General features: G+C 41.9%; 1 protein-coding gene across 5 annotated transcripts in view; it reads left to right on the top strand.

Moving 5' to 3' along the window:
* The window catches only part of NR3C2 (nuclear receptor subfamily 3 group C member 2), a 304628-nt gene that overhangs the window by 212127 nt on the left and 64959 nt on the right, over positions 1–27542 (top strand). For all 5 annotated transcript variants that reach the window (XM_080671882.1, XM_080671883.1, XM_080671881.1 and 2 more), the window contains one exon: positions 9486–9602. In XM_080671882.1, coding sequence (XP_080528008.1) covers positions 9486–9602 — 117 coding nt within the window. The remainder of the gene's footprint in view (positions 1–9485; positions 9603–27542) is intronic.

The raw sequence follows: 27542 nt of genomic DNA, 5'->3' as shown, positions 1-27542 counted from the left end.
TTCTGAATGCGAGGCGGTCTGATCCTCTCCCGTGTTCACACCTCAGGCTGCCCCTTGTGCTGTTCCTGACCCGGGATTCGAGCTGCATAGACCCCTGTCTGCCACACTAGACCATGCAGGGCCATGAAGGATAGGAATCGGTCTCATTCATGTCTCAGCTCTTGTGCTGATCACAGTAACTGGCATGTAGTAGCCACTTAATGATTATTTGTTGAATTAGTAAAAGAACAGACAGATTGCATTGATAGGGCCGAACTTAACAAACAGAATGTATTTACTGTAGTTAAAGAAAAACAAGTGTCCCAGATACAGGGACACTGACAACAGTAGTTGCCTTTGGGGAGGGGAACTGGGTGGCTAGAGGATCAGGGAAGGAGAGAGAATCTTTTTAATAGTACCCAAGCTAGTCTAATTTCGTGTGTGTGTGTGTGTGTGTGTGTGTGTGTGTGTGTGTGTGAGCAAAAGTCCTCATCCTATATAATAAAAGGATAATATGCAAATTGACCCTAAGGGCAGAACGACCAGAATGACCACTGGACCAGTCACTATGAGGCACACTGACCCCCTCTTGGTTCCTTTCCCTGGCCAGCAGGTTCCAATTGTCTGATGGCCACCCGCTGCGGGGCCAGGGCTGGCGAGCGGGTGGGAACAGCTGATTTCTCAGTCTCTTCCCCTGGCCGTCAGGCACCGATCACCCGATAGCAAATGGGAACAGGGGGTGGGTGGCGTTGGGGAACGGGGCCGGCTGTGGGCAGCTGGGGAAGATGGCCTTGATCGCAGGCCAGGCCTAGGGACTGTACCCACACGCTAATTTCATGCACTGGGCCTCTAGTATCAAATGGTTTCACAGTATTTTTCCAGCAGAAATGCAGATTGTCGCTAGACGTGTATGATGCAGTCGTCCTCTGGCAGCGGTGCAGCTCTTATCTAGGCTTAGACACCAGGCTGTGCCTGAGGTGGCACATACGGCCCACTGAGCTGTGTGGAGACCTTCAACTCGTAATACACAGTGTGGGGCCAGTGGCTGAACAAGAGACCCTGTGTCTGTCTGTGCCTCATTTCTTCTCTTGAGATCTTGGTGGATTTTCTGGTTGGGCAAAAATGAATGAATTGTGATCATTAAGGACCCAACACACAGACATTGTCAATTCCGCAGGGCTGTGCACACGTCTGCTTCGAGGTCTGGGGTGTAGAAGTAAGTACATTTCGGATCGGGCAGAAAGTGGTGGCTTAAGGGGTATGTGAGTCTGCCATCCGGTGCTTATTTCAGCTGAGGCTTAGCTTGTAGGTTTGCCTCATTTCATGCAGTTTCCTCTTCCATGTGTCACTGTGGTTAGTGATATTTCAGGGTCGAAGTTAACTCAGTAGCCTAAATGTTTTACTGCAAAGATTCTTAAGGAGACTTTTTAAATGTGTGTGGAGCCATAGAAAGAGTAGGTGCTGAAATGAAACCACTCCAAGTACGCATCCCAGCCGTGCTGGCCACATAATGGAACCTGCATGTGCCTTTATTGACAAAACGGGTATAATATGGCCTATCTTATGTGGTCCACCCCCATCGGATTTTTAAATGAAAGATTAAATACTGTGATTGGTAAAACACCTGTCACATAACAGGAATTCAACAAATGTTACTTCCCTACCCACTGCCCTGAATAACTTATTAGTTTATCTAGATAACAGATGTTTTTGCATAGCGAAGTGCAACTCTGTTAAATTCCTACTATTGAATGTGTGTGGGACGCGAGTCACTCCTCCTGAAAAAATGTTCCTTGTTCCTTGCTGATAACTTGCTTGTCTTTTCTTATTCACATCCTAATCAATGTTTCTCAAGGTTAAAAGCTTACAGCAAGCACTTGGCTTTTGTTATATAATATTTTCTTTTATTATCTTTCACTGAAATATGCAGAGCACCTAAAGCTTAAGTCATGATAATTAGAAGTTACATATTTTCTTAAATAAAAGACGAACACCTTTCCCAGTGAAAAGAATGTTTATCTGGGAACTTTGTGCTTACCCACATGGGAAGAACTCTTGAAATACCACACGGGAAAAATTAAAATCTTAGAATCCTGAATACGGAACTACAAAAGATCTGTGTTTCAAGGTGGCAAAGGCAACCTATACTTACTTCTCCAGTGAGTTTCCCCCCCTGGCACTTGAAAGCATGTTAATCCAGGCTCACTCATAAACCCCAGCAGCAGGGGAGCCCTGTTCATATGGGTTTATTACGGGCGGACTGGACTGGTTCAAACCGAGCAAAGGAAGTTAATTATTTTAGCCTGCTCTGACAATGAATAACCAGTTCTTGTTGGACACCCTCTTACTCACCCTGCAACATTATAAGATGGGGGGAGGGAAAATCACCCATCAGAATCTGCAGTGCAGGAATTTGCTGGGACTGCCCTAATCTGTTTCCCAGGTTGTTCAAACTGGTTCAAGAGCAGTTAAACAAGGTTATGTAAGTGACATGTGATGTAGCCCAAAATAGTGACTGCAAACACAGGCTGCTGTTGCTGGGCAGTTGTCAACTGCTTGAAGAAAAAAAAAATCCTCTAGCAGGACAACAAATGGATCTTTAAAAATGAGAGATTGAAACAAGTTAATTTGGAGAGCAATTTGGTGACATTGCCTTTCTGAAAATGAGTGCATTTTTTGAGGAAGGGAAACTTACATTGTGCATAAAGTCTGGTTATTCTTGAGTGTCCATCAGGGGAAGTTAAGTGAAGAGGACTCTCCAAAAGTTTGGTTTCCTGCTAAAGTGCAGAATCCCCATGTTTTCATGAAGAGTAACAACAAAAAAACCATCTTGCTAATGGCTTTGGGCATATAACACATTATTGAGCACTGTATCATACACATTCAACTATTTTCTTTTAGTTAAATTCTCTTATATATTCATGCTCAGCTACTACAAAAATAAGCGATAGTGGGTGGACATGATAAATAATAGCCACCAATAATAGGGGGTTGTGATTTATGTTAGAACCGGACAGCATCTTAGAGCTCACGCAGTGTGTCCCCTCGTTCTACATACAGGACTCTCCATACTGCTAATGATGGAAAACAGAAATGAATATCAATTCACAAAGAGTACAGTTTGTGGTTTGTTTTCTGTTTTTATCCTAGAGGCTATTCTGTTTGTCCCTGGATGTGAGTATCCTTGCGTATGTTTGGGGAAACGTACAAGCTGAGTAATTAAAGAACAGAAAGGCCACTATGTTAGATCTGATTCAGGAGAATGGCTCGGTCTCACCAAGCTTATTCCTTCCTATGCATTTCAATCAAGTAAAGTCAGTTCCAATGAACTTACCAAGAATCTAGCACAAATTCTTGCCCTATATTCTAAGGTGCTCTTTATCCCATGGGAAGGAGGATCCTCAACACGAAAAATCAGAAAGCAATGTCAGAGTTCAAACATGGGATAAAGACAAAAAGTGCCAGAAGGATATTCATGCATCTTTATGGTCTGAAGGCGATTAAAATAAAGATTTTGGGTTAAATGGAAAAAAAGTGAAAAATAAAATTACATGTCACATAACATGGTAAGCATGAAAATAAGGTTTTAAAGGAAAACAAGATTCTGAAATTACTTGACAGCTTGTGCTTTTAAAAGGAAAACAACAACAGAACAGAGTTTGAAATAAGTCTTAACTATCACAGCTCTGTTCCCACAGTGACGACCACCTCCTCTGGGTTCCCTGCCTTCCCACAGCTGCAGAAGTGCGGCATCAGGAACCGGGGAGATATTCCAGGAGGGGGGCGGAGGGGACCACAGGTTCCTTGTTTCTGGATCCAGACTTGGGAACTCGCTTGGTATTTGTCCCCGTTGTAGAGTGGCAGGGACTCTGGTGCTGTGGGCTCTCTCTCCATCTCTACGGCACCTGTGAAATACACCACACCTCCCCACCAGGTTCCGAACACGCTGAGAAATAAAGCATAGCAGCGGCTGGTGGACGATAAAATATCAACTTTTGGGTGGGTAGCTAAGTTAAAGGACATGGCTGAGTGATAAGAGCAAAATAGGTGGGGGCCTGCTACCTAAGCTCTAGAATTAGATACAGGTAGAGGCTCCTCAAGACTGGAGGCTGCGCCTGCCCCCAAGGGAGTCCTCCTCTGCCAGGAAGAGGGGACCAAGGAGGCAATCGCGTCAGATTTATTCTCCTCAGACCTTCTCAGCAAGGCCCTGTGAGGAAAGGGAGTGGTAGGAGTGGGGGCGGTTGGCGGAGGGGTTGGGGGGGAGAGTGGGGAGATGCCTGAAAGCATGAAATATGGTGTCCATCTGTGGAGGAAACATCAGTGGCGTGCGGGACAGAAGTGGTCCCCTCTAGAAGCCCAGTCTGAGGCCCCAGGCAGTTTCTTTGGGGAGATGGGAAAGGACCTGGGGTGCTGGACAGGGGCCAACGTCAATTCTTATTCTCTCCAGTTAGCCTACCATTCCCCCCTGATATATAAAGGGCTGTGCTCACAAAGTGTCTTGGTAAGTCAAAACATAGAATTCTAAGCATTCCAATTAGTCTAGAATCACTTCAATCTCCTGCCTGGTTAATGCCTGCTCCTTTCTTTAAAGATTCTAAAAGTTGTTTGTAGGTGTTCATCATAGTTTTAGGGCTCCTAGAACCTGTTTCTTTCCATATGTAATTTTACCTGAAAAGTTCAGTATTTTACTTGGTGAAAGGGGGCTACCCTCATTATCAGCCATGCTTATGACTTAGCTCCCAGGTGAGATAAAAAAGGAGAGCAGATTTTTCCAGATAGAGTTAGGGGTGCAGAACATTGCTGTGGAGTTAAGGACGTGTGCATATCTGTATATGTCACTGAATATGAAATTAGTGGAGCCGGAGAAAGGCAGGGATAGGACTCCTTCCTAAGGTCAAACAAACCAAGAGGTATTGGGAAGATGTGCTCAGTGCTGCCTCAACCTCGGGCTGACTTTCAGCACTGCCCGGCCTCAGCTATAGGATGTCTCTGAGTATGGTGTGGGGGATGCAGGACTGACCTATGTGTCTGTATATGAGAATAGAGATACAACTATGCAAAGTGGTCAGTCTTTGGAGTTTTTCCATTCTGTGAAAAATAAGGCCTGGCTCAGTGGTTGAGCATCCACCCATGGACCTAGAGGTCACAGTTTGATTCCTGGTCAAGGCACAAGCCTGGGTTGCGGATTCAATCCCCAGTGAAGGGGGCGGGGGAGGGGGGCATGCAGGATACAACCCATCAATGATTCTCTCTCATCATTGATGTTTCTATTTTTCTCTCCCACTCCTTTCCTCTCTCTGAAATCAATAAAAATATTTTTTAAAAATAAGCCACAGAATTCATTATCTTTTGCACCAATAATAATAAAGATAAAATATCGGTAATAAAAGCACCAGTAAAAATAATGGTGCAACATTACTGTATCCGATGCCTCTGATCCGAGCTTTGCTTACGTTTTCTGCCCTGTCCATGCGGTTGGCTAAGAATGTGATCCAGTGACTTCCCCACCCCTAAGCCCAAAAACTCACAACCTATTTTAACCGTGTAAATAACACCAGTACTCAAGAATCTGTACATAAAATTGGAAACTAAATAAATCAAAAACTTATAGGGAAAATGAAAATGTCCTACAATTTTCAAATTGATTATAATTAGTTTCTCTCATAAAAATTTAGAGGAAGTTCTAACTAGCTGGTAGCAAGCACAGTAATGGATTCTCCAAAGGAAAAAAGTGCACCTGTCCACAACATGGAGAGAAATCAAAGCTTAAAGTAAATGGGATATGATGTGAAAGATTCCATAATATTCATTTAAAACGAAACTTTTGTACAGAAGTGCTGAGTACCTGTCGATGGGCACTCTGACACTCTGCTGGACACCATGAAGAATCTGTCTGTGAGCCAATGGAGGAAGTAGAGATGGTACAAGCAGCATACTGCCTGGCAGATAGTTGCTAGTGCATAATGCTGAAAGAAGGAACGCATGGTTACTGATAAGTTAAATACAGGTATGACATACAGAATTTACACGTTCATGCAATGTGTTGCATATAGACACAAACCCACCCAAGGCCTTCTGGCTCCTAGGAGGCTCACAAAAGATCCTCTGCCTGAAATCATTCCTGCCTCATCTCCAGTAGCATACCTTTCAGTCCCTTCTCCACATGCACATCAAGGAAAAGAGCTCTGAGGATTTGCAAAGAAGCAGCAGAGGGTTTTGGAAAAGGCAGGGACAGCTTAAACCAGGGTCAGAATGCCAAGCAGGACCTTGGTACATCTCAGTTTCTAGCTGGTATTTTCCTTCTGCACGAAGAACTTCCTTTTTCATTTCTTATAATGTGATTCTGCTAGCAACAAGTTTTCTTAGCTTTATTTATCCTAAAATGTCTTTATTCCACCTTCATTTTGATAAATGTTTTCATTGGTTATTCTGACTTGACCATCTTTAAAGATATTATATGTTGTCTTCTAGCTTTATTTGCTTAAATCAGTTATTACTCTTATTCTTGTTCCCTTTTATGTAATGTTTTTTTGTTTTTGCTTTGGCTGCTTTTAAGTCTTTTAATATTTGTTTTTTAGAAATTTCACTATTGTTTGCCATAGTGGGTTGTTTTATAGTTTTTGTTTGTTGTTTTCTTTTGGTATTTATCTTTTGGGGCATTTGCTAAACTTTCTGGATTTTCGAGTGGTGGTTTTATTCACATTTGGAAATCTTCACATATTTTTTTCTCACCTGTTCTCTCATTTCCTTTTGGGACTCCAACCATGCATATATTAAATTACTTAATGCCATTCCACAGTTATAGTTTTTACCTCTTGATTTCCTTTGTGCAATTATCTGCACCTCACCATATTCACTTAGAGTCTTCATTTTTTAAATAAGTCATTAGATTATTATAATGGTGGGGTTTCATTTCTTCACTTTGATAGATTTTCCTATGCTGTTGCTAGCATTTTATTATTATTACTAATATTTGTCATCGTGTTACTGAGAATGTGCTCTGGATTAAATTATTTTAATTGCATTAAGGAATGCACATTGTTTTTATTGAGTACTAGAGGCCCAGTGCACAAAATTCGTGCATGGGGGGTGTTGTCTCTCATCTCAGCGTGCACCCTCTCCAATCTGGGACCCCTCGGGGGATGTCCAACTGCCGGTTTAAGGGATCAGGCCTAAACCGGCAGTCAGACATCCCTCTCACAATCCGGGACTGCTGGCTCCCAACAGCTTTCCTGCCTGCCTGCCTGCCTGATTGCCCCAAACCACTTCTGCCTGCCAGCCTGATCACCCCTCAATCACTCCCCTACCAGCCTGATCAATGCCTAACTGCTCCCCTGCTGCCCTGATTGCCCCCAACTGCCCTCCCCTTCCAGCCTGGTTGCCCCCAACTGCTCTCCCGTGCTGGCCCGGTCACCCCCAACTGCCCTCCCCTGACGGCCATCTTGTGGCAGCCATCTTTTGACCACATGGGGGTGGCCATCTTGTGCGAGGGTGTGGTGTCAATTTGCATATTACCTCTTTATTATATAGGATAATTCTCAACCAAGGGAGCGTGATGGCACTAGGCTGAAGGGGGTGCTTTCGAGCCTGTTCACTCCCTAGATTCCTGTCTCCATGTTTGCAGGGACCCTGGCCTCAGTCCTCAGACCCTTCTCTTCCCAGTCTTGCCCACTCTCCATATGATCTCATCCAATCTCATGGCTTATTCAGGGGTGGGGAATGACCAGCCCGTGGGCTATATGAAGCCCACAAAATAATCATTTGGTCCTGTCCTGCAAAGGCATTAAGAATGAGTTAGTTAAATGTTTGACTAAATACAGCAGGCTAATTTTTAAGCTGATAATTTTGCATGGTCCGAGAATGATGTGATACATATCCACATGGCCTTGGGCAGAAAAGAGGTTCCCCACCCCTGGCTTAAAATAATGGCCACAAGCTGATTCCATCTCCAGCCCAGACCTCTTCCTAACTCCAGACCTGTGTATCTCACTGCCAATTTGACACCTGTACTTAGATAACCCTTGGGCCTCTCAAACTTGACAGTTACCTGTAAAACTCATGCTCCTCCTGTCTTCTGCGTTTTGACTTGTGGCATTTCCACTTTTTTAATTGTTCAGCCCAAGCATCTTACTGCCTCTGTAACTACGCTTTTTCTCTAGTCCATCAGCAAATCCTAGTAGCTTTTGAGTTTCAAATGCATAGACCCTGACCACTTCTCACCACGGTCACTGCTACCCCATTGACCCACCGTTGGAATACAGCCTCTTCCCCTGCTCCCGTCCCTAGCCCACTGCAGTCAGTGCTCAACATAGCAGCCAGAGGATCCTGTCAGATTTAAACCACATCAGGTCATTTCCCTTCTCAGAGCCCTCTACACTAGTGGCTTCCTGTCTCACTCAGGGTAAACGTCCAAGTCGAATGTGACCTAGAAGGCCCTACATGAGCTGACTCCCTTAGCTCTTTCTCCTTGTCTCCTCTTGTTTCTACTCATCCTTTCTCCTCTTTCCCACTTGGCTGTTGCTTAAATATGCCAAGCAGCCACCCCACCCCTGCCCCCACCTCATTTGCTTTTCCCACTGCCAGGTGTATCCACACAGCACCTTCATTTCCTTCAGATCTTTCATTTAAAATCACCTTCTAGTGAGGCCTCCCCCCCACATGCACTGTTTCTAAAATGTCAACAGCCTCCCGTGTCCTCCCATACCTGCATTGTGTTGTATGCCCATTCCCTTCTTTTACCCCCTAGGATGTATTACTGTACATTTGTACATTTTACCTAATTACCTCATCTCTCGTCTCTCTCTCCACAATTGAGTGAAAGTTAATGAGATCAGGGATAGCTGTCTTATTAATTATTGTATCCCTAGTGTTCCTAATAGTGCCTGGTACCTACTGGATGTTTTGCAGGTATTTTTTGAATAAATAAATGAGTGATAGAGCTAGGCTACAAGTTTACCTGTTGCCAGTAGATGCCACTCTCTAAACATATTCCCACATGTGAATGTTTTTGTTCCAGTTTCGTCTGCAGAAGGAAAGTTAAACATGTGCAATAATTACTATGTAATTTGAAAGTTTTCTGGTTGAAATCACATTTGTAAACAGTTTGTAGGCATGGCAGATTAAACAGCTGTGGCAGGACTTCATTCAGATCAGTGCTGTTGTGATCCCTGCATGTAATTCGCACATCTCCTGAAAGCTGCATGTAGCTATCAAAATATTTAAACAGTGCAGGGAGAGCAGCTCTCCTTATACGAATGAGGACCTGCTGGAAATGAACAAACGTAGTGGTAATCTGATCATCTGTAATCCAAAGTCTCAGCTGTGTTCAGCTGCCTATCCCTGTGCCTGTATTACCCATACATCCTGTTTCCCTTCTGCTGCTTTGAAAAGGAGATTTCAAGGAAGGAAAGAGGAAATTTTACATTCTGAGTATGCATGTTAGTAATTTATATCAGTATAATAATCTTTATTTTAACAATTGTTTTTTTAAATTTTATTTTATGCAGGGCAACATAACTATTTATGTGCCGGAAGAAATGATTGCATCATTGATAAGATTCGAAGGAAGAATTGTCCTGCCTGCAGACTTCAGAAATGTCTTCAAGCCGGAATGAATTTGGGAGGTAAGTTTTGTGTTTTTAGTTCAGTAAAAATTGTTAGTTTGTAATACAATACCACTAGATTCTATGTACTCCCAAAATTTAAGATGAACTGACATAGAGCAAAGATTTCCAAAACTCTAACAAGTTCTATATTCATGCGAAAACATTTTTGGAGAAAAGCATGTCTTAACAGGAGTTAAAAAGAAGTATGTCATGTGGCCTTGGTTCTAGTGATGTTTTCAAACCTGAGTTTGCCAAGGTTTCAGGAACAGGGCGCATAACCAAAACAAAAATGAATGACACTTTATATAGCACTGTAGCTAACAGTTTTTGTTATCACATCTGCTTTAAATAATACATACATGTGATAGCATTAACCAGATAGGAATACATTCCTGACTCCTGGAGGAAATGTAATAAAGGAAGACTTATATGAGCAAAACTTTAAAATGTTATAGGAGCTCACCAAACAAAGGTGGGGAGCAGGTCAAAGACTTGAACCAAACACAAGAGTACACACATTCATGGATGTTATTCAGCAGAGGTCTCAACCTCCTAATGGTATCAGTTTTCCCTAAATTAATTTATAAATATAACACAATCCTAGCAGAAATATTAATTGATGATTCTAAGTTTCTAAAGGACAGCCAGAAAAATTCTGGAAAAGAAAAATAATGAGGGCCACTAGCTCTCTCAAATTGTTAAACATTTGATACTGCTACAGTAATTAAAATAGGCTGTGTATTTGTTTACTGATTGTCAAATCAACAGAAAGTCAAGAAATAGATCCAAATTATATGAGAATTTTGTGTATAATAAAGTAGCATTTCAGATCAGTGGGGAAAGGGTAGATTATTCAACAGAAGTTATCGTGACAACTGGGAAGCCATCTGGAAAACAAAGTTGAATCTAAACTCTTACTATCCGCCAAAATAAATTCTGGCTTTTTCAAAGATTTAAACTTTGAAATATAACTATAGGATTACTAAAAGAAGACATGGATTTTAAAAATATATATTTTCCAAGTAGAGAAGACCCTTTCTAAGTATTTAATAAATGCAGAAGCTATAAAAGAAAAGAATCGAAGAAATCACCAGTAATTGCAAGTCAAATATTACTGCAAATAGTGGCTCGTCCAGAGAGGCCCAGGCCAGTTAAGAGGCAGAATGCCTGCTTGGGAACTCTTGTTCGACCACTTTCTAACCACGTAACCTCAGACAAGTTACCCAGTTTCTGTGTGTCCTCATCTACCACTTGCATCGATCACATCGGTGGTGTGATGGGTGATGGTAATGCTCATTGTAATTTCTATAGCACTTTCACACTTTATGTGGAAGACAGTATTGCCCCATGTTTTGGTGATGGTAAACCTCAGGTGTTTAGGGAAGTTAAGTGACTTTCCCAACCATGCCCAGCCAGTAAGGTGATGAAGCTGGATGGTGGATCTGCGGGCTCCTGGCCTGGTGTTTCTGGTATATCACACAGCTCCCTCCTTGTAATACCCAAATCATCGCAGGTGGGCACAAAAGATCGCCTTCTGGAGCAGGTGAGTGGGGATCAGGAGAGGTTAATACTTCACAATCTGAGTGGCACTATTGTACATCCACTGGTTGCAAAAGGAACTCTAGATCACGTTTGTCGAGTCCAACATCTATATTTAAATACACACATATACACTAGGAAGGTATTTTTAAAATATCTGCATATAATTTTATATAACTCTACAAATATTATGTAATCTATTGACATGAAAGGTATATACTGCCATTAATTATAGTCTATAAAATGAAGTTACTATTGGTTACTATAAAAAAATACGTATAATTCCTGTCTCATACAGTTGTCTTAAGGATGAACTAAGTCAAACATAACCTTGAGAACAGGGTTTCTCAGCCTCTACGCTGCTGACGTTTGGGGCAGGGTAGTGTTTGTTGTGGGGAACTGTCCTGTGCAGTGTAGGTGTTTGTCTGCACCCCTTGTCTCTACATACTAGATGCCAGTGGTAACAATAAAAAATGTCTCCGAACTTGGCTGAATGTCCCCTTGGTGGCCTTGAGACCCACTGGTTTAACAATCCTTGTAAACAAGAGGCTCGGTGCATGAAATTCGTGCACGGGTGCGGTCCCTAGGCCTGGCCGGCAATCAAAGCACAAGCATCTGGCGTGGCAGGGCAGGTCCTACCTGACCTCTGGGCCCTGGGAAGCACCTGGGTCCCCCTCCGCCTGAGTTATGACACCCAAGTCGTGGGCCTCTGGGCCACCCGGCGGCACTGCACAGAAGCCCGGAGGGCAGTGGACTCTCTCTCAGCCAGCCTCGCTGACCAGCTCCTGCGAAACCCACGGGGAGCCCGACCGGCCCCTGCGGGCCTGGCAGCTACAGCCTGGCTCACCCAGAAGAGGCCACGCGAGCCCTGGCATCCTGGGGGAGGGTAGCAGGGGGAGTGAGAGCGAGCTCCGAGGACACCTGAATTCTCACCACACCTCCGTTCCCATCATCCCCACCCCCAGGTAGCCAGTGAGAGGCCGCAGCTCCCCACCCAGGTGCAGTGGGAGGTTGGTTGCTGCCGCCCACCCCCAGTTCCCTGTCCCAGCCCAGGGCTTGGGTGATCAGGACCTGCCGACCACTGGTCGCTGTCTGCAGGGCGATCAGATCAGCGGGACAATCAGGCCGCCGCTCACACTCGCCTTGGCCGCTCACCTGCTCCACCATCCCCGCCGAGGTCCTGCTCTCATCAGGGCCCATTGGGGCCGGCAGTGCCTTCACTGCTGCCGCTTCGCTGAAGCCTGCCATGTTCTGGGTCACCCCCTGGTGGTCAGCGCACATCATAGCGGGCAGTTGAACTCCTGGTGGAACTCCCCATTGAGGGGACTATTTGCATATTAGGCTTTTATTATATAGGATAAGTATAAGCAGCATTTCATTGTTGGATATTATTTTTCTCTAGAATATACATTCCACCAGGAGAGGACTTTTTGTCTGTTATGTTCATTGCTTTATCTCCAGTGACTGGGAGAGTGCCTGGCATAAAGTGGGTGTTCAGTAGTAACTATTGAATAAACGAATGAGTAGCTGGTATTTTTGCGGGCTTCCATGTTCTGAGCGCACTGCTCAGCCCTTTATGTGTGTCATTCCTCTTAAGCTTCACAGTAACACTGTGCCATACATCCTATTCATCTGTCCATGTTAGAGGGGGGTTCATGGAGGCACCAAGAGGTTCAAGAGCTGGCCCAAGGCCACAAACCAAGGAGTGGCAGAGCCAGAACCCAAGTCTCTGCTCCCACGCCAAAGCGCACACCCACATCACTGCTGCACACCATAGGCCCACTGTTTGCAGATCAGCCTTTTACAGATAGCCCAGGTTATCTACGAACTGCAGTCCTGGCCCTCGGATTTGGTACTGCTGTCCACACTGATTGTAAGAGAGGTCTGATAGGATGTGATACAGTATTCGCATGACCTGTTGTTGGTTTCTGTACATGTGGGATATGTTTGGTGGGTTTTAGTAACCATTTTAATAGAGAGAAAGCTCGCTTTGAATCTTGAGGTCATTTAAATTAGTGAGTCAAAACGGACAGAGTGGAAATTAATATTTATGAAAGTAGTATTTTCTTTACGGTCAAGTTATAATTTAACCACTTCTGGTTCACGGATTAAATAATTAACTTTTACTAATTATCCAGTTGCAATAACATACATTGTAATTTTCTTTTTTCCTTTATCACTTATTCTGAAGCCTCTCTTTTAGTTTCCAGTTAGACCAAAAGAAATGCTAGCCATTTTATTATACTTTTTAAAAAGGTAATGCAAAGTTTAACCTTTTAATGCAAAGTGATTTTTAAAATTAAAAAATGTTAATTAAATTAAAACCTCCTCAGACATGTTACACTATCACCCCTGCTTTCCAAGCAAAGCAGAGCTGGCCAGTCCCTTTTCATCCAGCCCTCTTCCCTGCCACCTCTGGGGGATAAGGCAGATGACACCCACTGTAATACTTGGGAGGCCTTTTCTGTTAGTGCATGATCATGACTCCCAGAGCAGAATTAGCCACACCCTTCTAAAGACTTCACGGGTCCCAAACACTTTAAAATGCTATTTGCCCTATCCTGTCAGCTGGTTAGACTGTAACCCTGCCCATCCTTCCAAAGCAGGCTTTCCTTTAGAAAGTGGAGGCAGGGGAAAGAGCGATAGGTTTGTATTCCTCAGAAAATAAAGCCATAAATGGGCCTCTTCCCTTTTGTCTAGATCCATTCCCTCCCTCCCACCACAAGTACTCTTCTTTTTCTTTAAAAATCCTGCTGAGCTTTAGGCCGCATGCAAAGGAAAATATAGCAGGAGATGTGAGCATGTCAACAGAGAAATAGAAAGGAAAATAACAGCTTTTCTGGCCCCAAGCTGGGCCTACCATTCTTACCACAGCCCCTATTAGGAGATCTAAAAAAAGTCCTGGTTCTATATGCAGGAGCATTTACCCCCTTCTCCAAAGGAAGGAGCCACTTTACTGTTACATGCCAGTGTCCTGAAGAGCATGATCTAGTCATGTCTTTCAAAGATTCTCCTAAAAAATATAAAGCACAGCCTGAAAGCTAAGTGGCACTCGGATAAAAAATGAGTCCTTTGGTGTGTTTCTGGCTTGTCTTTGCCCATAGAATTTAGAGGGGATCTTAAAGGTGTTTTTTCTACTCCAAGCCTCCCATTTTACAGATAAGAAACTTGGAATTCAAGATCCTATTGTCTCACTAGAGACCTGAAAAATGCATTTTAGTCATGGTGACAGGATGATTGCTAGACTTACTGCAGTGATTACACTGTTAAGGATATAAATGTTGAATCACTATATCATACACCTGAAACTAATGTAATATTGTATACTAACTATATTTAATTTTTTAAAAATTTTTATAAAGGACTTTAATTCAGTCACCTTTCCATTTTTTTCAAAGCACCTCCCCATGTCTCATTTTTCACTAGATATTCTAAGAAGTCCATTTTTACATTCCTTTAATGAAGATTCTAAAATATTAAAATCTTGCTTCCTGTAGCTTTAAGAAATGTAGGCTTCAAAACCACAAGATAATCCTAATTCTGGTTCCAGTGTACATCACATACCTGCAGCTTTCCTTAATCTCAGCAATCACTTTTAATCAGTTTACCTGGAGCCTTTCAGCAGGAGTGGGGAACCTTTTTCCTGCCAAGGGCCATCTGGGGATTTATAATATCATTCCTGGGCCATACAAAATTTTCAACTTAAAAAATTAGCCTGCTATAGTTGGTCAAGCATTTAATTAATTCACCCCTAATGCCTTGGCAGGGCCAGGGCAAATGATTTATCGGGCCTTACACAGCCTGAAGGCCGAACGTTCCGCACTCGGTGTATTGGGCAGCCAGGTCAGGCCCACCGTTTCCTCTTGGAATGGAACAGGTCAGATGGAAAGAGAAAAGGATCTCGGATGCAGGAAGGAAGCAACAGCGGACATCATGGTTGCTTTTTGGGAGGCAGAGAAAAGGCAACTAGGTTATAAATTGAAGGGACACAAAGCTAAAATGCTGGGAGTCATTCAAAGAAAGATACTCTTGTGCATTACTAACAAGAACGGAACCAAAGAGAGGAAAATATTTAGATTAAAGGTCATCAACATAATGCAATATTAATCAGCCAATAAAATCACAGCAATGAAAATTCATAACAACATAGAATACTTTCTGGAAAATTAGTAATGAAAAATTAGTATGCAAAATTATTTTGGTTATTCTGTGATTACAACTATATGTGAAGAGATTCATGTGAGTCAAAAGACGAGAAAGATGTTAAAAAACACAAAATGATTGTGATAGTGAGGATTATGGACAAGGCTACTTTTTTCTAGTTTGTGAATAATATGAACATGTTTTATAACAAAATTTAAAAAAAAGAGTGTAATTTTGGACAAAAGGGAAGGGAAACAGAAGATAACTAATAGTGCTGCTGAAACTTAAAGGAATTAGGAAAAGTAAAGAATTAGACATCCAAATAGCCAAAGGAGTAGTTCCCCCCCCCCAAACAGGAAGGAGTCGGGGGGTTGGGGGGGGAGAGGAGGGAATAAAATGACCAAGACGTCAGTAAGTCCCCTGCTGTGAAGTGCTTTAAAAACGGAAATGAAGAAGTAAGTGAAAAACAAATGACCCAGACACCAAAGAGTGACAGAATCATGACTGACACACCAAGCGCAGAGAGAAAGATCTTTTACTTGAAATTGGCTTTATCTGCCAGCATCTTGCTGCAACTGTCAGCTTGGTCACCTGCAAAACTCAGGCAGTGTAGGTCTGGTGAGAGAAATTACAGGATCAACTCCGGTGAGAACGTAGGTTTAATATCAGAAATCAAATAAGAAAAACAATTTTTGTATCTCTAAGGGTCTCCTGAGGCAGGATATACAGTAGTCTGTAGAAGTTTAGAAAGCCCAACTGTAATGACTTTTATGAAGAAATACCATTCCCCAGATATTTTTTCTTCCTTTCGTTCCTCTTGTAAGAATTTCAGTGGGACTTTTGAGCAGTAAAGAGGAGGGGGAAATAGCACATTTGTATAAACTGATGAAATTATGTTTTTTAGAATCTCCATATATAAGTTACGCCATATTAATTGTCACAGTGATATGATTGGATTAAGCAACTGGTATTTTTACCCTACAAATTTTATGTAGGAAAGTTCAGAATTGGTGCCAAAGCAGATAGAATTTAAAGATGTTCTATATTTCTTCAATTCCAAGTCATTTTCTTCCTTTCAAATTTTAACTGTTATGATTATAATTTGCAATCAATATGTACATTTGGTTTTTATTTGTTTTCTTTAAAACTCTAATGGATTTGGTTTCTTATCTTAAGACCGTGATATCTCAGAACAGAAGCAATTCAGGCCTTCTGTGCAGAGGGCCACCTTTCCTAGAATGCATGCATCTGTGGGCACACACCTCAGCGAACTGACTCAAGCAGGCTGCCATTTTTGGGGCTTTTAAAGTACATAACGCAGGGATGCTGCAATGTTCTTCATGGGCCCCAGATGTTCTTTTGTGCTTCCATTTTTCTTTTAACTTTTTCATTTGTCATCCGTCCTGACAGGTTGTCATCCCAGTCTTACTTCCCAACCTTATGGGTCCAGGATATCCTGTTATTTGGCCTTGATGGTCTCAGGACACCTAGAGTCAGAGCTGTATTTTCTCAGTTTTCTTGTCGCTGGTCCATCAGCCGCCTTTTACCTCCACACAGTCCCTGATGTTCTCTGTAACACACAATTGTTTTCTAATTCTCAGGTGAAATAATGGGGCTGTTTGGTTTTGTTTTTGTTTTGTTCATGGCATTTCACATCATCCTTACATTCTTTCAGGTCACTTCAGATAATGGAGTGTTTTGGGTATAAGGATATTGTTAATTTCGCGGTTTTGTGAAATACTGAGATATAATTTAGAATACAACAGGTTTTCAATTTCTAGGATTTTTCGGATATATTTTTTTTTCCTCTTTTTACCTACTTCTTTGCACTGAGCTCTCTCCTCCTTACCTGGTTTCTTTTGCTTACACTAGGTTTTCACTCCCTGTTTCTACTTACTGTCTTCTCTCTGTCTGTCAGCCTCAGTGTCAGTGAGTGTCATACATTCAGACTTCCCGAGAGAGGGTCAGGCTAGTGGGTGGGCCACTGCAGAATAGAGCTTCTTATTGGGTTGAGCCCTCCAGGGGATACCGACCAATACCTGCCTTTGCCTCTGCTGCCCTTGCCCTCCAGGCCCCTGTGCCCAGGTTGTAGATCCTTGTGGTACAAACCATGACCTGTGCCAAGACACACGCTGACCCCATTTTTCAGAAAGGAGCTCTAAGTATAGGTAGCAGAGAGATAAGAGAGGCACCTCCAAGATGAACTCATAACAGTCAGTCCTGTGTTCACCGTGGAGCATTCTTAAATCACAGCAGCTGTTTCAAGCCCTGGTTTTTATTCACATGTTACAAGTTATCCCTATATTTAGAGGAAAAATGTGTCAGTTTTTAGTAAGCAGATTGATAAAGCAAAATAATAGGCTTTCATACTTCTTGGATCAGAACGATTAAGGCTTTATTTTCGAGTTCAAGGCTTTTTGATATGGCTACTATGAAAACACACAAACCAAGCCAAACTCAAAAAGCAAACCTTAAGCTTGTTTTTTATAATCACCAATTAATGTGTAGGTGGACAGTCTCTTATAGAGCATCTCTCTATACTTGCGTTGTTCTCTTTCCCTAAGATCGGGGAGGAGGGATGAGGAATATGGAGATATTAGGGAAGGAGAAGGAACCACTTATAACCAAGCTGCCTAGGTTTACCACCCTCGGTCATCTTAGAACATTCTAGGGGAAATCTCCCTGCCTGTCCTATAGGATTCAGTTGTCCTGGCTACCTCAGACTCTGATGTCCCAAAGTTATAATCCCTGAATTCATTTACTTTCAGTTAACAGACCTGTCCACTGAGGAGTGTACAGCTCAGGCTTTCTCCATTCAAAAAATCTAGAGACTAATGATCTGCTGTGTGTTGGCTTTCTGAATAAATATCCTCTTCTCTCCATTTTCTCAGTAAAATACTGTGATTGTGAAGTTGGGGAGAGGCAGCTATTTATGTTACAATAAATCCTCTGTTCTCACCTCTAGCATGTACAGAAAACCATTCAGCTAACTTTCTAACAGTCCTTCAGTCTCTGATAGTAAATATGTATGATACTTAACACAACTAGGATCTTTTAAAGTGATGGTTTTGGGGGGACAGATAGCATACCTTTTAAAGACTAACCCAGTTTTACTAGATTTTAAACATATTTTTATCAGCCCTGGCCAGGTAGCTCAGTTGGTTAGAGTGTCATTCCATTAGGCCAAGGTTCTGGTCAGGCCACATACAAAAATCAACCAATGAATGCATAAATAAGTAGAACAACAAATCAATGTTTATCTCTCTCTCTCTCTCTTTCCCCTTCCTCTCTAACATCAATAAAGAAAATTATTTTTAAAAAATTTATTGATTTATCAAATTGTAAGAGACATCTCATCACAGTGATTAAAAAAGGAATGTAAAAGTTCTCTGGAATAAATTGGGAGAATAAAGATGGAAGAAAAGTCAAGATATTTGCTGAGCCCTTTATTTACTGATTCAAAAATAATTTACATTTTGACAAAGAGGCTCTTAAAAGCTAAACTGGCAGAGCTAATATAAGTAGCTTCTTCAGAATGTGATGCTTCATTAATTTGATCTGTCCACAACAATATAATGGCAGTTGCTGAGTTACATCATAAAAATAAAGAACTCCAAAATGTAATTGTTCTATATTCCTCCTTCAGTGTTCTATGCCGTATTTATTTTGAAAGCATAATAATGTGAAATGTGTTTAAATAGTGATGAAAATAAGCATTCTGTTACTGTATAATTTTTATACTGAGATTAATTTTATTTGTATAGGAGGGTCTCACAGTGTTTAAAAAGTTCACTCATCAATTCCACAACTATCACGGCATGCCTCTGAAATTCCAGGTGTTCCTTGTGATGTTGCCAGTGTAGTGAGGATGAAGCAGGCACTGGCCTTGCTTTCAAAGATCTAATCTTTACGAATGAAGAAATGTATTAAGAGCCAGGTAGGCATTGGACATTTAGCCATGGGTGCTTAAGCTCACCCTTAGTGTTGACAATGGCCCAAATCCCCGGAGTCCTTCCTCTGCTTTAGAAAGGTATCGGCAACTTCTTGACTTGTGTCTGTGGAAACAGGGCGGTGGCACCTCAGGATGCCTCTTTGTGCCCCTGTCCCCTGATATTTGTTTGGTTCATCCTGGTGGCTCCCTTTGTGTACTGAACCCACCAGATGGCCTGTGGCATCTCTCTGTCCTTAGGTAGGACGTTGTCTGGGAAGGAGCAGCTCTGCGCCGTGAAGTCCTGCAGAGGCCATGGCTCCTTCCTGATTGCTCACCTCGGTTCCAGCTGCAGCATCTATCCATAGACAGAATTCTCTCCCGAAACTTGGACTCTGAAAACAAGCCCTTCACATCCTCACCCCAAAATCGAATGCAACTTTCCTGTAAAGATTTCTGACCAACTTAGAGTTTTTAAAGTCACTGTAGTCTGAGGAAGACTGAGGCAGCTCCGGTTGACCTCCTTGGAATACATGCCCTGTGCATCCCTCTTGCCGCTTTTGTAACAGATACTAGGAAATCCCTGGGAAGGAGGACTTGGGACTCGGGGGTGACTTTGTAGCAGCCGGCTTTCTATCACCTCCTTCCATTTTTAACCCACCCTAGCACGTTACTGTTTCCCTAGAAACTTCAGAACTCATCTTCATCAACCACCAGAGAAACCAGTAGAAACTCTTATGAATAATTGTTTTTAATGTTAGTAACTGAAGATTTCTTTTAACATAGAGTTTTCTTAATCTAGCAATCTTCAAACCAAGCCATTCTTAATTCTAAAATTATACTGATTCATCAGTGAAAATTCCGTTTCCTCTTTATCTGCTATATAAATGAAAGGAATTACATGTTAATTACTTAGAAACATTTGATATGTTAATTGGATCACTTTTTAAATGTATTTTAAAGCAAAAACTTCAATCCCATAGAGCAAAAACACTCTTTCATTCTCTACTAGTATGTACTCATATGTTTAGACAAATGAAGTGGAGTCAGATTCGAAAGTTTAAGCCACATTCAAAAGACTACACTTGAGAGTGATGGGAAGCCTGGGAGGACTATGCAGTTGAGGGACCCTGTAGGACTGTTCTCAGTTCTCACTGGGGATCAGATTCATCTGCCAGAGCTTTGTTTTCAGCACATTCACGCATGCCTTCCTCCTTGAGACTCTCCTGCAGTAAATGGGAATGGAAGGTGGGCACCTTGACTTTCACCAAGTTTGGCCTGTTGTCTTGAGTTCACTGGAGCTGAGAACCCCTGACCCGGTGTATATTTGTGTTTTGTTTTTTTACCAAGTCTAACATAGCTTTACAAAGGGCCAGGTTAGCTTTTAGCCTACTGATAATACTAGTGATGATGCAATACTGTTAGGTATCTTTGATAAGCTGTACATTTAAAAGCCCCAGATATTTGGAGCAGAGTGTTCAAAGCTGAAAGAGGAAGGTGGTTCCTTATCCTCAGAGAGGACAAGTACCAGACCGTGACCCTCCATTTCTGGGTGGGAGCCAAGGGTGGGGAACAATCTTGAAAGAAGATTGAGCAGGAAAAGAAGGGGGCCCTGGAGAGGTTTGTGATCTGTTATAAAAGAGGAAGCAATTTTAGAAATGCCACCCTAAGTGTACCCACTTCTGCTTGCTTTCCCTACCTAATACCCTGGACGCGTGTAGACATTTGTATCCACTGGGGAGAGGGGAGAGCACAGCAAAGGGTGCCAGGGCTATACCTTGCCACCCGCTCCCCACACACACACACACACACACACACAGTGCCCCGGGCCCTGGGCCTCACCCTCGCCCTGGGTATCCTCTCTCATGCCTGCAGTCAGTGGGTTAGAAGGAAAAGAGAAAAGTCTGTGTCTCCCAAGTCGTCAGGATGAGTCTCTTCTCCTCCATACTGTTTGTTCTTCAGAGCAGGATGAGAAATGGACCCATTTCTCATCCTTGCTCAGTAGAGATGGTGTGGGTCACTTTTTCAGTGAATGTTAATGGTGACACTGTCATTGGCTTTCTAGTTGTTTTATGGTTAAAGCAAAGTCCTTATCAGGCTTACAATGTTACGTAAGACATTTGATTAAAATACTCTGGAGTTAAAAACAGATTCAAAATAAAACTGAAAAGAGCTTGCTTTAACTTTATTTATTTACTCTAAGGCTCACTGGCTGCCCTATTCCCAAACAGGCTTTTATATCTACTATATTGATTTTTCTAAAAATATTTGATTTATTTTTTTAATAAAATCAGAAGGTTATTTGAAAATAAGTGGGACCCTATGACCAAACGTAAAGCAGTGAACACAATGCTGGTTTGATTTCAACTCCCACACCTCCCCCTTTCCTGCTCCCCTCCCCTTGAAAGGGTCTGAGGTTCTTATGGGATCATCCTGTGTGACTGACTAGTTAGGCCACCTGCTCCACTGTGCCCTCTGCACAGTCAGCAGCTTCTCCCGCCCACAGCTTTCTCTGGTCCAGTGATTGGGCAGCTTCTATCAAGTCAGCTTGCTGGTTGAGTGGCAGGGCCCATCTCGTCAGGCACAGCAAAGGCCTCTCATTTGCACCAGACATAGGAAGGCTGAGAGGGAGCCAACCATATTCCTATGGGTATGAGCCTCCTATTGCTGCTATAACACAGTACCACAAGCTTAAAACAACACAAATTTATTATCTTAGAGTTCTGGAGGTCAGAAGTCAAAATGGGTTCCTGAGAGCTCTAACCATTGTGTCAGTAGGCTGTGTTTTTTCGTTTGTTTGTTTGTCGTTTATTTTATTTTTTTGTTTTGGTAGAGTCTCAAGGAGAGATGCATTTCCTTGCCTTTCTGTCTTCTGGAGCCTGCCCACATTCCTTGGCTCCTCTCCATCCTTCTTCATAGCCGGATTAAATGCATTGCTCCTATCGCTGCTTCTTTTGTCTCTTCTCCATGTCTGCCTGTCCTGCACCATCTTTCACTTACCAGGACCTTTGTGATTATATATTCAGAATCATTACCTTATCTGAAAAATCCTTAATTAAATCTGCAGAGTCCCTTTTGCCCTGTAAGGCAAGCCATTCACAGGTTCTGCAGATTAGGAATGTCTTTGGGGGACCATTATTTTGCCCATCACACTATGACCTATGTTCAAGAAAACATATTGCCAAGCTAGCATTTGGGATGCCTTTCTGATTTGGGACCATGGTGTGCGCAGTCACCTCATCCCCCTCTCTCCTGATCCTTGCCCCACCCCCTCCTGTTCCTAAAGCCACTGTGATGTCTAGTTCATAAGCTTCCAGCGGTGCCTTTGTCCTCACAGTTCTTACATGGACCACATATTCCTCCCCTGGGTTGAGTTTCTATCAGCTCTTCCAGACCTACCTCAAAACCCTCATCACCTCCACAGTCAGGCACTGCTCACAGATCAGACTTACACAGTGGGAAGAGCTTTCCGTCCCTAACGTGTTACGCATGCATATAATTTATTAAGACTTCTCCTATAAAGCTTTTTATAACTTCCTTAGAGGAAGTTAATTAGTACCTCTTCTGTGCTTCCAAAGCCCCAATTGTATCACTTATCATGTTTTATTATAATTATTCATTTATAGGTATTTCTTACCAAGTAGTCTTTGAATTTCTCAGGAACAGAGGTATTCTTTTGTATTTATATTTAGAGCACTTAGAAAGTAGATACTTAATATTTATTGAATGAAAGAATGAACATGAAATTAAACCATGCTCATGTATTACTAAGCTGAATTTACCTAAAATGTTTAAGTTTAGCTATGTAGTTATTAAAGGCATAATGGACTTCATTTCAAAAGTAGTTCCATAACAGAGTCCAAGGGTGATATTTTTTAAAGTTCATGTATAAATATTATTTTTCCATCTTCAGGAAGGTGCAGTTTCCAAAACATATAAGAGAGTCTTGATCTTAATATTGGCTTAATATAGTAAAATTTGGTAATTTGTTAAATGATAATATATTGCAGACAACGTTTTGTATATCTCTTCATTAATTGATGAGTAATTTAAAGTGACATTTGGACTTCTGGATTATGCTTATATAACTGCATTTTTGTCACCAGAATGGGAGAATGGCATTTTGGGATAGCTCTTGCTGCTGTTAAGGTGGGAATTCTAGCCCTGGTCTGATGGTTTGTGGTGAAGCATCAAGTTCAAGGTCAAGGGAAGTTAGGATGAGTTGACCTTCTAAAGGGCTGGAGGAATGAGCCTCCAAAATAAATAGGAGGTAATGGAAAGAAGAGCAATGAAAGGAGTAAGGATTAAAATAATATTTGGTTGAAGAGCTTAGAGGAATGCCACACTTTTAACAGGATTATTAACAAAATCAGTGGAATCCATGGTCTCCAGAACAGTTGTAACCCAAGGTCACAGCCAAAGGGCATATGCAGATCAGGTGAGAGAAGAACCTGTCTTTCCAAGAACTTCATCAAGATTGACAGAAAAGCTCAGCCCATGTTTGGGTGGCCCATTGAGTAAAGTGGAAATAAACGTTGCTGAGTTCATGACCATCAACACAAAGACAGTATTCCAGCCCTATTTCTGCAAAATAGAGAATCCCACCAGCTGAAAAGGAGAATGTTCTTCAGGAGGCTCTTTAGCACCTTCATCGTGTGAAAAAAATATAGGTGCCTACATTACTGAACCCTCATCACCTCCACACTCAGGCATTCCTCGAAGATCAGACTATATTCATGATTGAATTAACTTTGTGCAGTTTACAACTGGAAATTTCTTCGGATTGTCATCATGTTTAATTGAACACTGAAATTTGCTAGGTGCAGGGCTACCATTCATGAGACAGGGGAAAAGGGAGCAACTTCCGAAGACAAGAAATGGGCTGTAAACCTCGGGGTGTGGACCTCTTTCCCTCCAGGTGGTGTTAGCAGGAAGTCGACCCTGGAGAACAGTGCCAGCAACACAGGCGAAGAAAGATTAAGCTTTGGGAAGGCCCTGTTTCATCACAGGAACACATATTCCTTTTAATGGATGCTTAGTAAGGAAGCCTATTATATGAAGCCCAGCTTGAATTTTAAAATGGGAATGTTGAAATCAGGCAGTCATGACTCATTTTTTTTATGAGTGTAATAACATACAGGATATGCACTTGTCGGTCAGTACATACACCCTTTGGGTGTGGTAGCATCAGTCCTTGGCTGTGACTAGTGAATTGTAAACCTGAAGTTATAATTACACCAAACTTCGGGACCTTCTCTAGTGTGCTCTATGTGTATGCCTGCGTTGCCTGTAAAATTATGTTTGTAGTTAAAAAGTGTGGCACTGATCATGAGATTTGGATTTCTCGGAAACTAAAGGTAAATTTCAAATATATGGATAGGTTCTCATCCTTTACAACACTGATGACGTATATAAGGAATTTTAGATAGAATTCGCCTGTCTATTAAGCATAGGGGGAAAGTTCAGGGCTGCATCTATAGGGAGGGGCTCCTCTCAGCTCCAGCCGTATGTTGTCATTGAGGAAAACAGGCGAGTATTGCCAGGTTTTAAGATTTCTTTTTGAGCTATGAGAAATACAAATTTTTGCATGAAATATGCCAAATTCTGAAAGATGAAAATGAAGTTTTTAAATTATCCCTAGCTCACTTTCCAGTTTATGACTTCTGCTATCAAGGAAACTCACTTTAGGAGCATAATGATTATGCTTCTTATTTCAGTTCTCATTTTATTCTTTTTAATGTAAGTCTAGGGATTTAACTATCTGTCTAGCTTAGGCTTCTTCTTTTTATCAACTTCCTTAGCAGAGACCAGTGGTCCTCAATCAGGGGCCATTATGCCTCCAGGGGGCTCATTTGGCAAAATCTGGAAATATTTTTGGTTGTCACAACTTGGAGTGGGAAATGCTACTAGCATCTAGGGAATAGAGAACCAGGGACACTGCTAAATAGTCTACATTGTGGAGAACTGACCCAGCAAATGTTATCTGGCCCCAAATGTCAATAATGATGAGTTTGAGAAACCCTGGTGTAGAAGATATTTTTATCCCTGTCTATAACTCCTTCCTTCCTTCCCTTCCTACCTTCTTATCCTTTTTTTAACATAACCTTTTCCCAGGGTCTCTCTGTCTTTCCCCCTTATTGTAATCTCGTTCAGAATCTTTAGGTTGGTTCTCTATTTCAGAACACAGAGAGGGACATCACATAGGACTTTGTTGAAAATGAAGACCTGCAGGCTCCATTTGTAGATATTCTGACATCTAGATTTGGGGTGGCCCCCAGATAATTCTAAGGAAGATCAGGGATGGAGCACAGAGAATTGGCAGGAGAGTCTTTGTTTCATAATCTTTGGCACTGTACTTACCTTCACTTTTTAGGTCTTTTATTAGTTGAACTTCTCTAATATAGCATTACTTTTATTAAGCCTTCAAAATATGCATAGCTTTTAATAATTATTTATACTTTGAGAAATAATAAAGTAACATGTATTTAAGGATAAAGCTTTGAAATTCTATATAACCATTTTTGGATCTTGTAAGTATTCCAGTTAGCTGCGTGGTATATCTAATAAGTGTTTCTTCCCCAAATTTCTAGTCTCTTTTCCCTATTTTTTTATAATAAACTATATGTCTTCCCCATAAGAAGCTGATTGATAGTGGGTCCCTGAAAATAACAGATTAAAAATTTGATTTTTGAACATCTGAACCATAAAACCCCTTGGAGACAGTAGTGAATGCCATGTACTTGTATCATGTAGGCAAACTGATGAGGGCAGTTCTAGGTACATAGAAGCCTTTCCTACACATGCTGCCTGTTACTGAATGTTTATGCAGGTGCCTGCCTTCAGGGGCTTCAGCTCATCGCTGACATTCCATGTGTTATAATGTAATGACTTGAAATCACAGGGCTTTGATAGTCTGTAGCGGTTACTCGGTGTGCTCTTGAAATTTAAAATTAGAATAATACATGGCAGTTATTGGGTCATTTATTAAGGTGTATCATTTCTGCTGTCATTACAAAAATGTAGATGACCTTCTACACAGGTAAGACAACTAACAGTCATACAGACACCAGCAGTCAGCTAACCAGCTTGCCACCAAGAGTCATGATAACTTTGTTATCCAACTTTGATCACTTTCCATGGTAATCCTAAAGAAAGTATTTTGAGAAAGTTGGAATTCCATTTGGATGGCATTGTGTTTACACCAAATTAAACAGATATTAAAGTGGTTGTCAGATAGCGTAGAGAGAGGTCTTTAGCTTCTCCCTCATAATTTCCATCTAATGCCTTCCAGCCTGCTATAAATAAATAGAAACAAATGTTTCACTGACCCAGTGTGTTTTCACAGGTTTGCCTAAGCCCATCCTCTATAAAAATTCTGACCCTGGCACTACTAACAGCCATTAAACTTGAAATAATGGCTGAGCGCATATACCATCTCGACCAGTGAGAATCCTGGGCAAGCCAGTTTATCTTTTGGGAACTTTATTTCCTGTGAATTAAAATGAGGACATTAAACTGTGTGTGTGTGTGTGTGTGTGTGTGTGTGTGTGTGTGTGTGAGAGAGAGAGAGAGAGAGAGAGAGAGAGAGAGAGAGAGAGAGAGAGAGAGAGAGATGTCCCTTCTGGTTCTAGAAGGCTGCTCACACTGTTGCTATCAAAATGTTGAGTTGATGACACTTATTTGGGCCAGAAGAAGATCACAGCTTTTCTTTGCATCCCCACCCATTCCCCAAGGATGGACCAGGGTCAAGGGCAAGTATGTTTCCTGTCATTCCACCCACAAAGTGACCCATGCTGACGTGTCCAATTCTGTGACACTGACTGGATCCTAAGATTAAGGAGGCAGCAGAGTGCCTCTTCCCTGGATTCTATCTCTAGAGTATGCTTCTTCTATGGAGTCAAAGGGGTAAAAAGCTGCTTGCTTTTTAGCTTTTCCCTTTTCCATCTCTCTTTAGACTCTCTCAAAGTCAGAAGTGACAGGGCTGCCTGCCCTCTAGGACTGGACTTGGCTTGCTGCTTCTTGGAGAATGCCTGCTATCAAACTGAGGCTGGGTTGAGCCTGGGCTGGCCTTGTTTTTCAGGTAGATTAGCCTGGCTCATTGGCATTTGGAGTGAAACCTAATATGCTTTCTCTCTCTTCCTCTTAAAAGCTTTGTTAGAGAATGGTCATCGTAGTAATCCAACCAGTTATGCAGGGTCAGCAAAGCATTCCTATAATATTTGTTTATTTGCACTTTCTTTCCCTTCATTCAGTAGGCACCTATTTAACACCTACTGTGTGCCATGCAACAAAATGCTTAGACAAGTTCTAAGCCTGACAATCTAGAAAACAAACAAATACAGAGTATA

This window comes from Plecotus auritus (genome assembly GCF_963455305.1).
Source record: "Plecotus auritus genome assembly, chromosome: 6".
NCBI classification, from domain to species: domain Eukaryota; kingdom Metazoa; phylum Chordata; class Mammalia; order Chiroptera; family Vespertilionidae; genus Plecotus; species Plecotus auritus.
The sequence above is the reverse complement of the archived record's forward strand: the minus strand, read 5'-3'. Positions and strand labels throughout refer to the sequence as shown.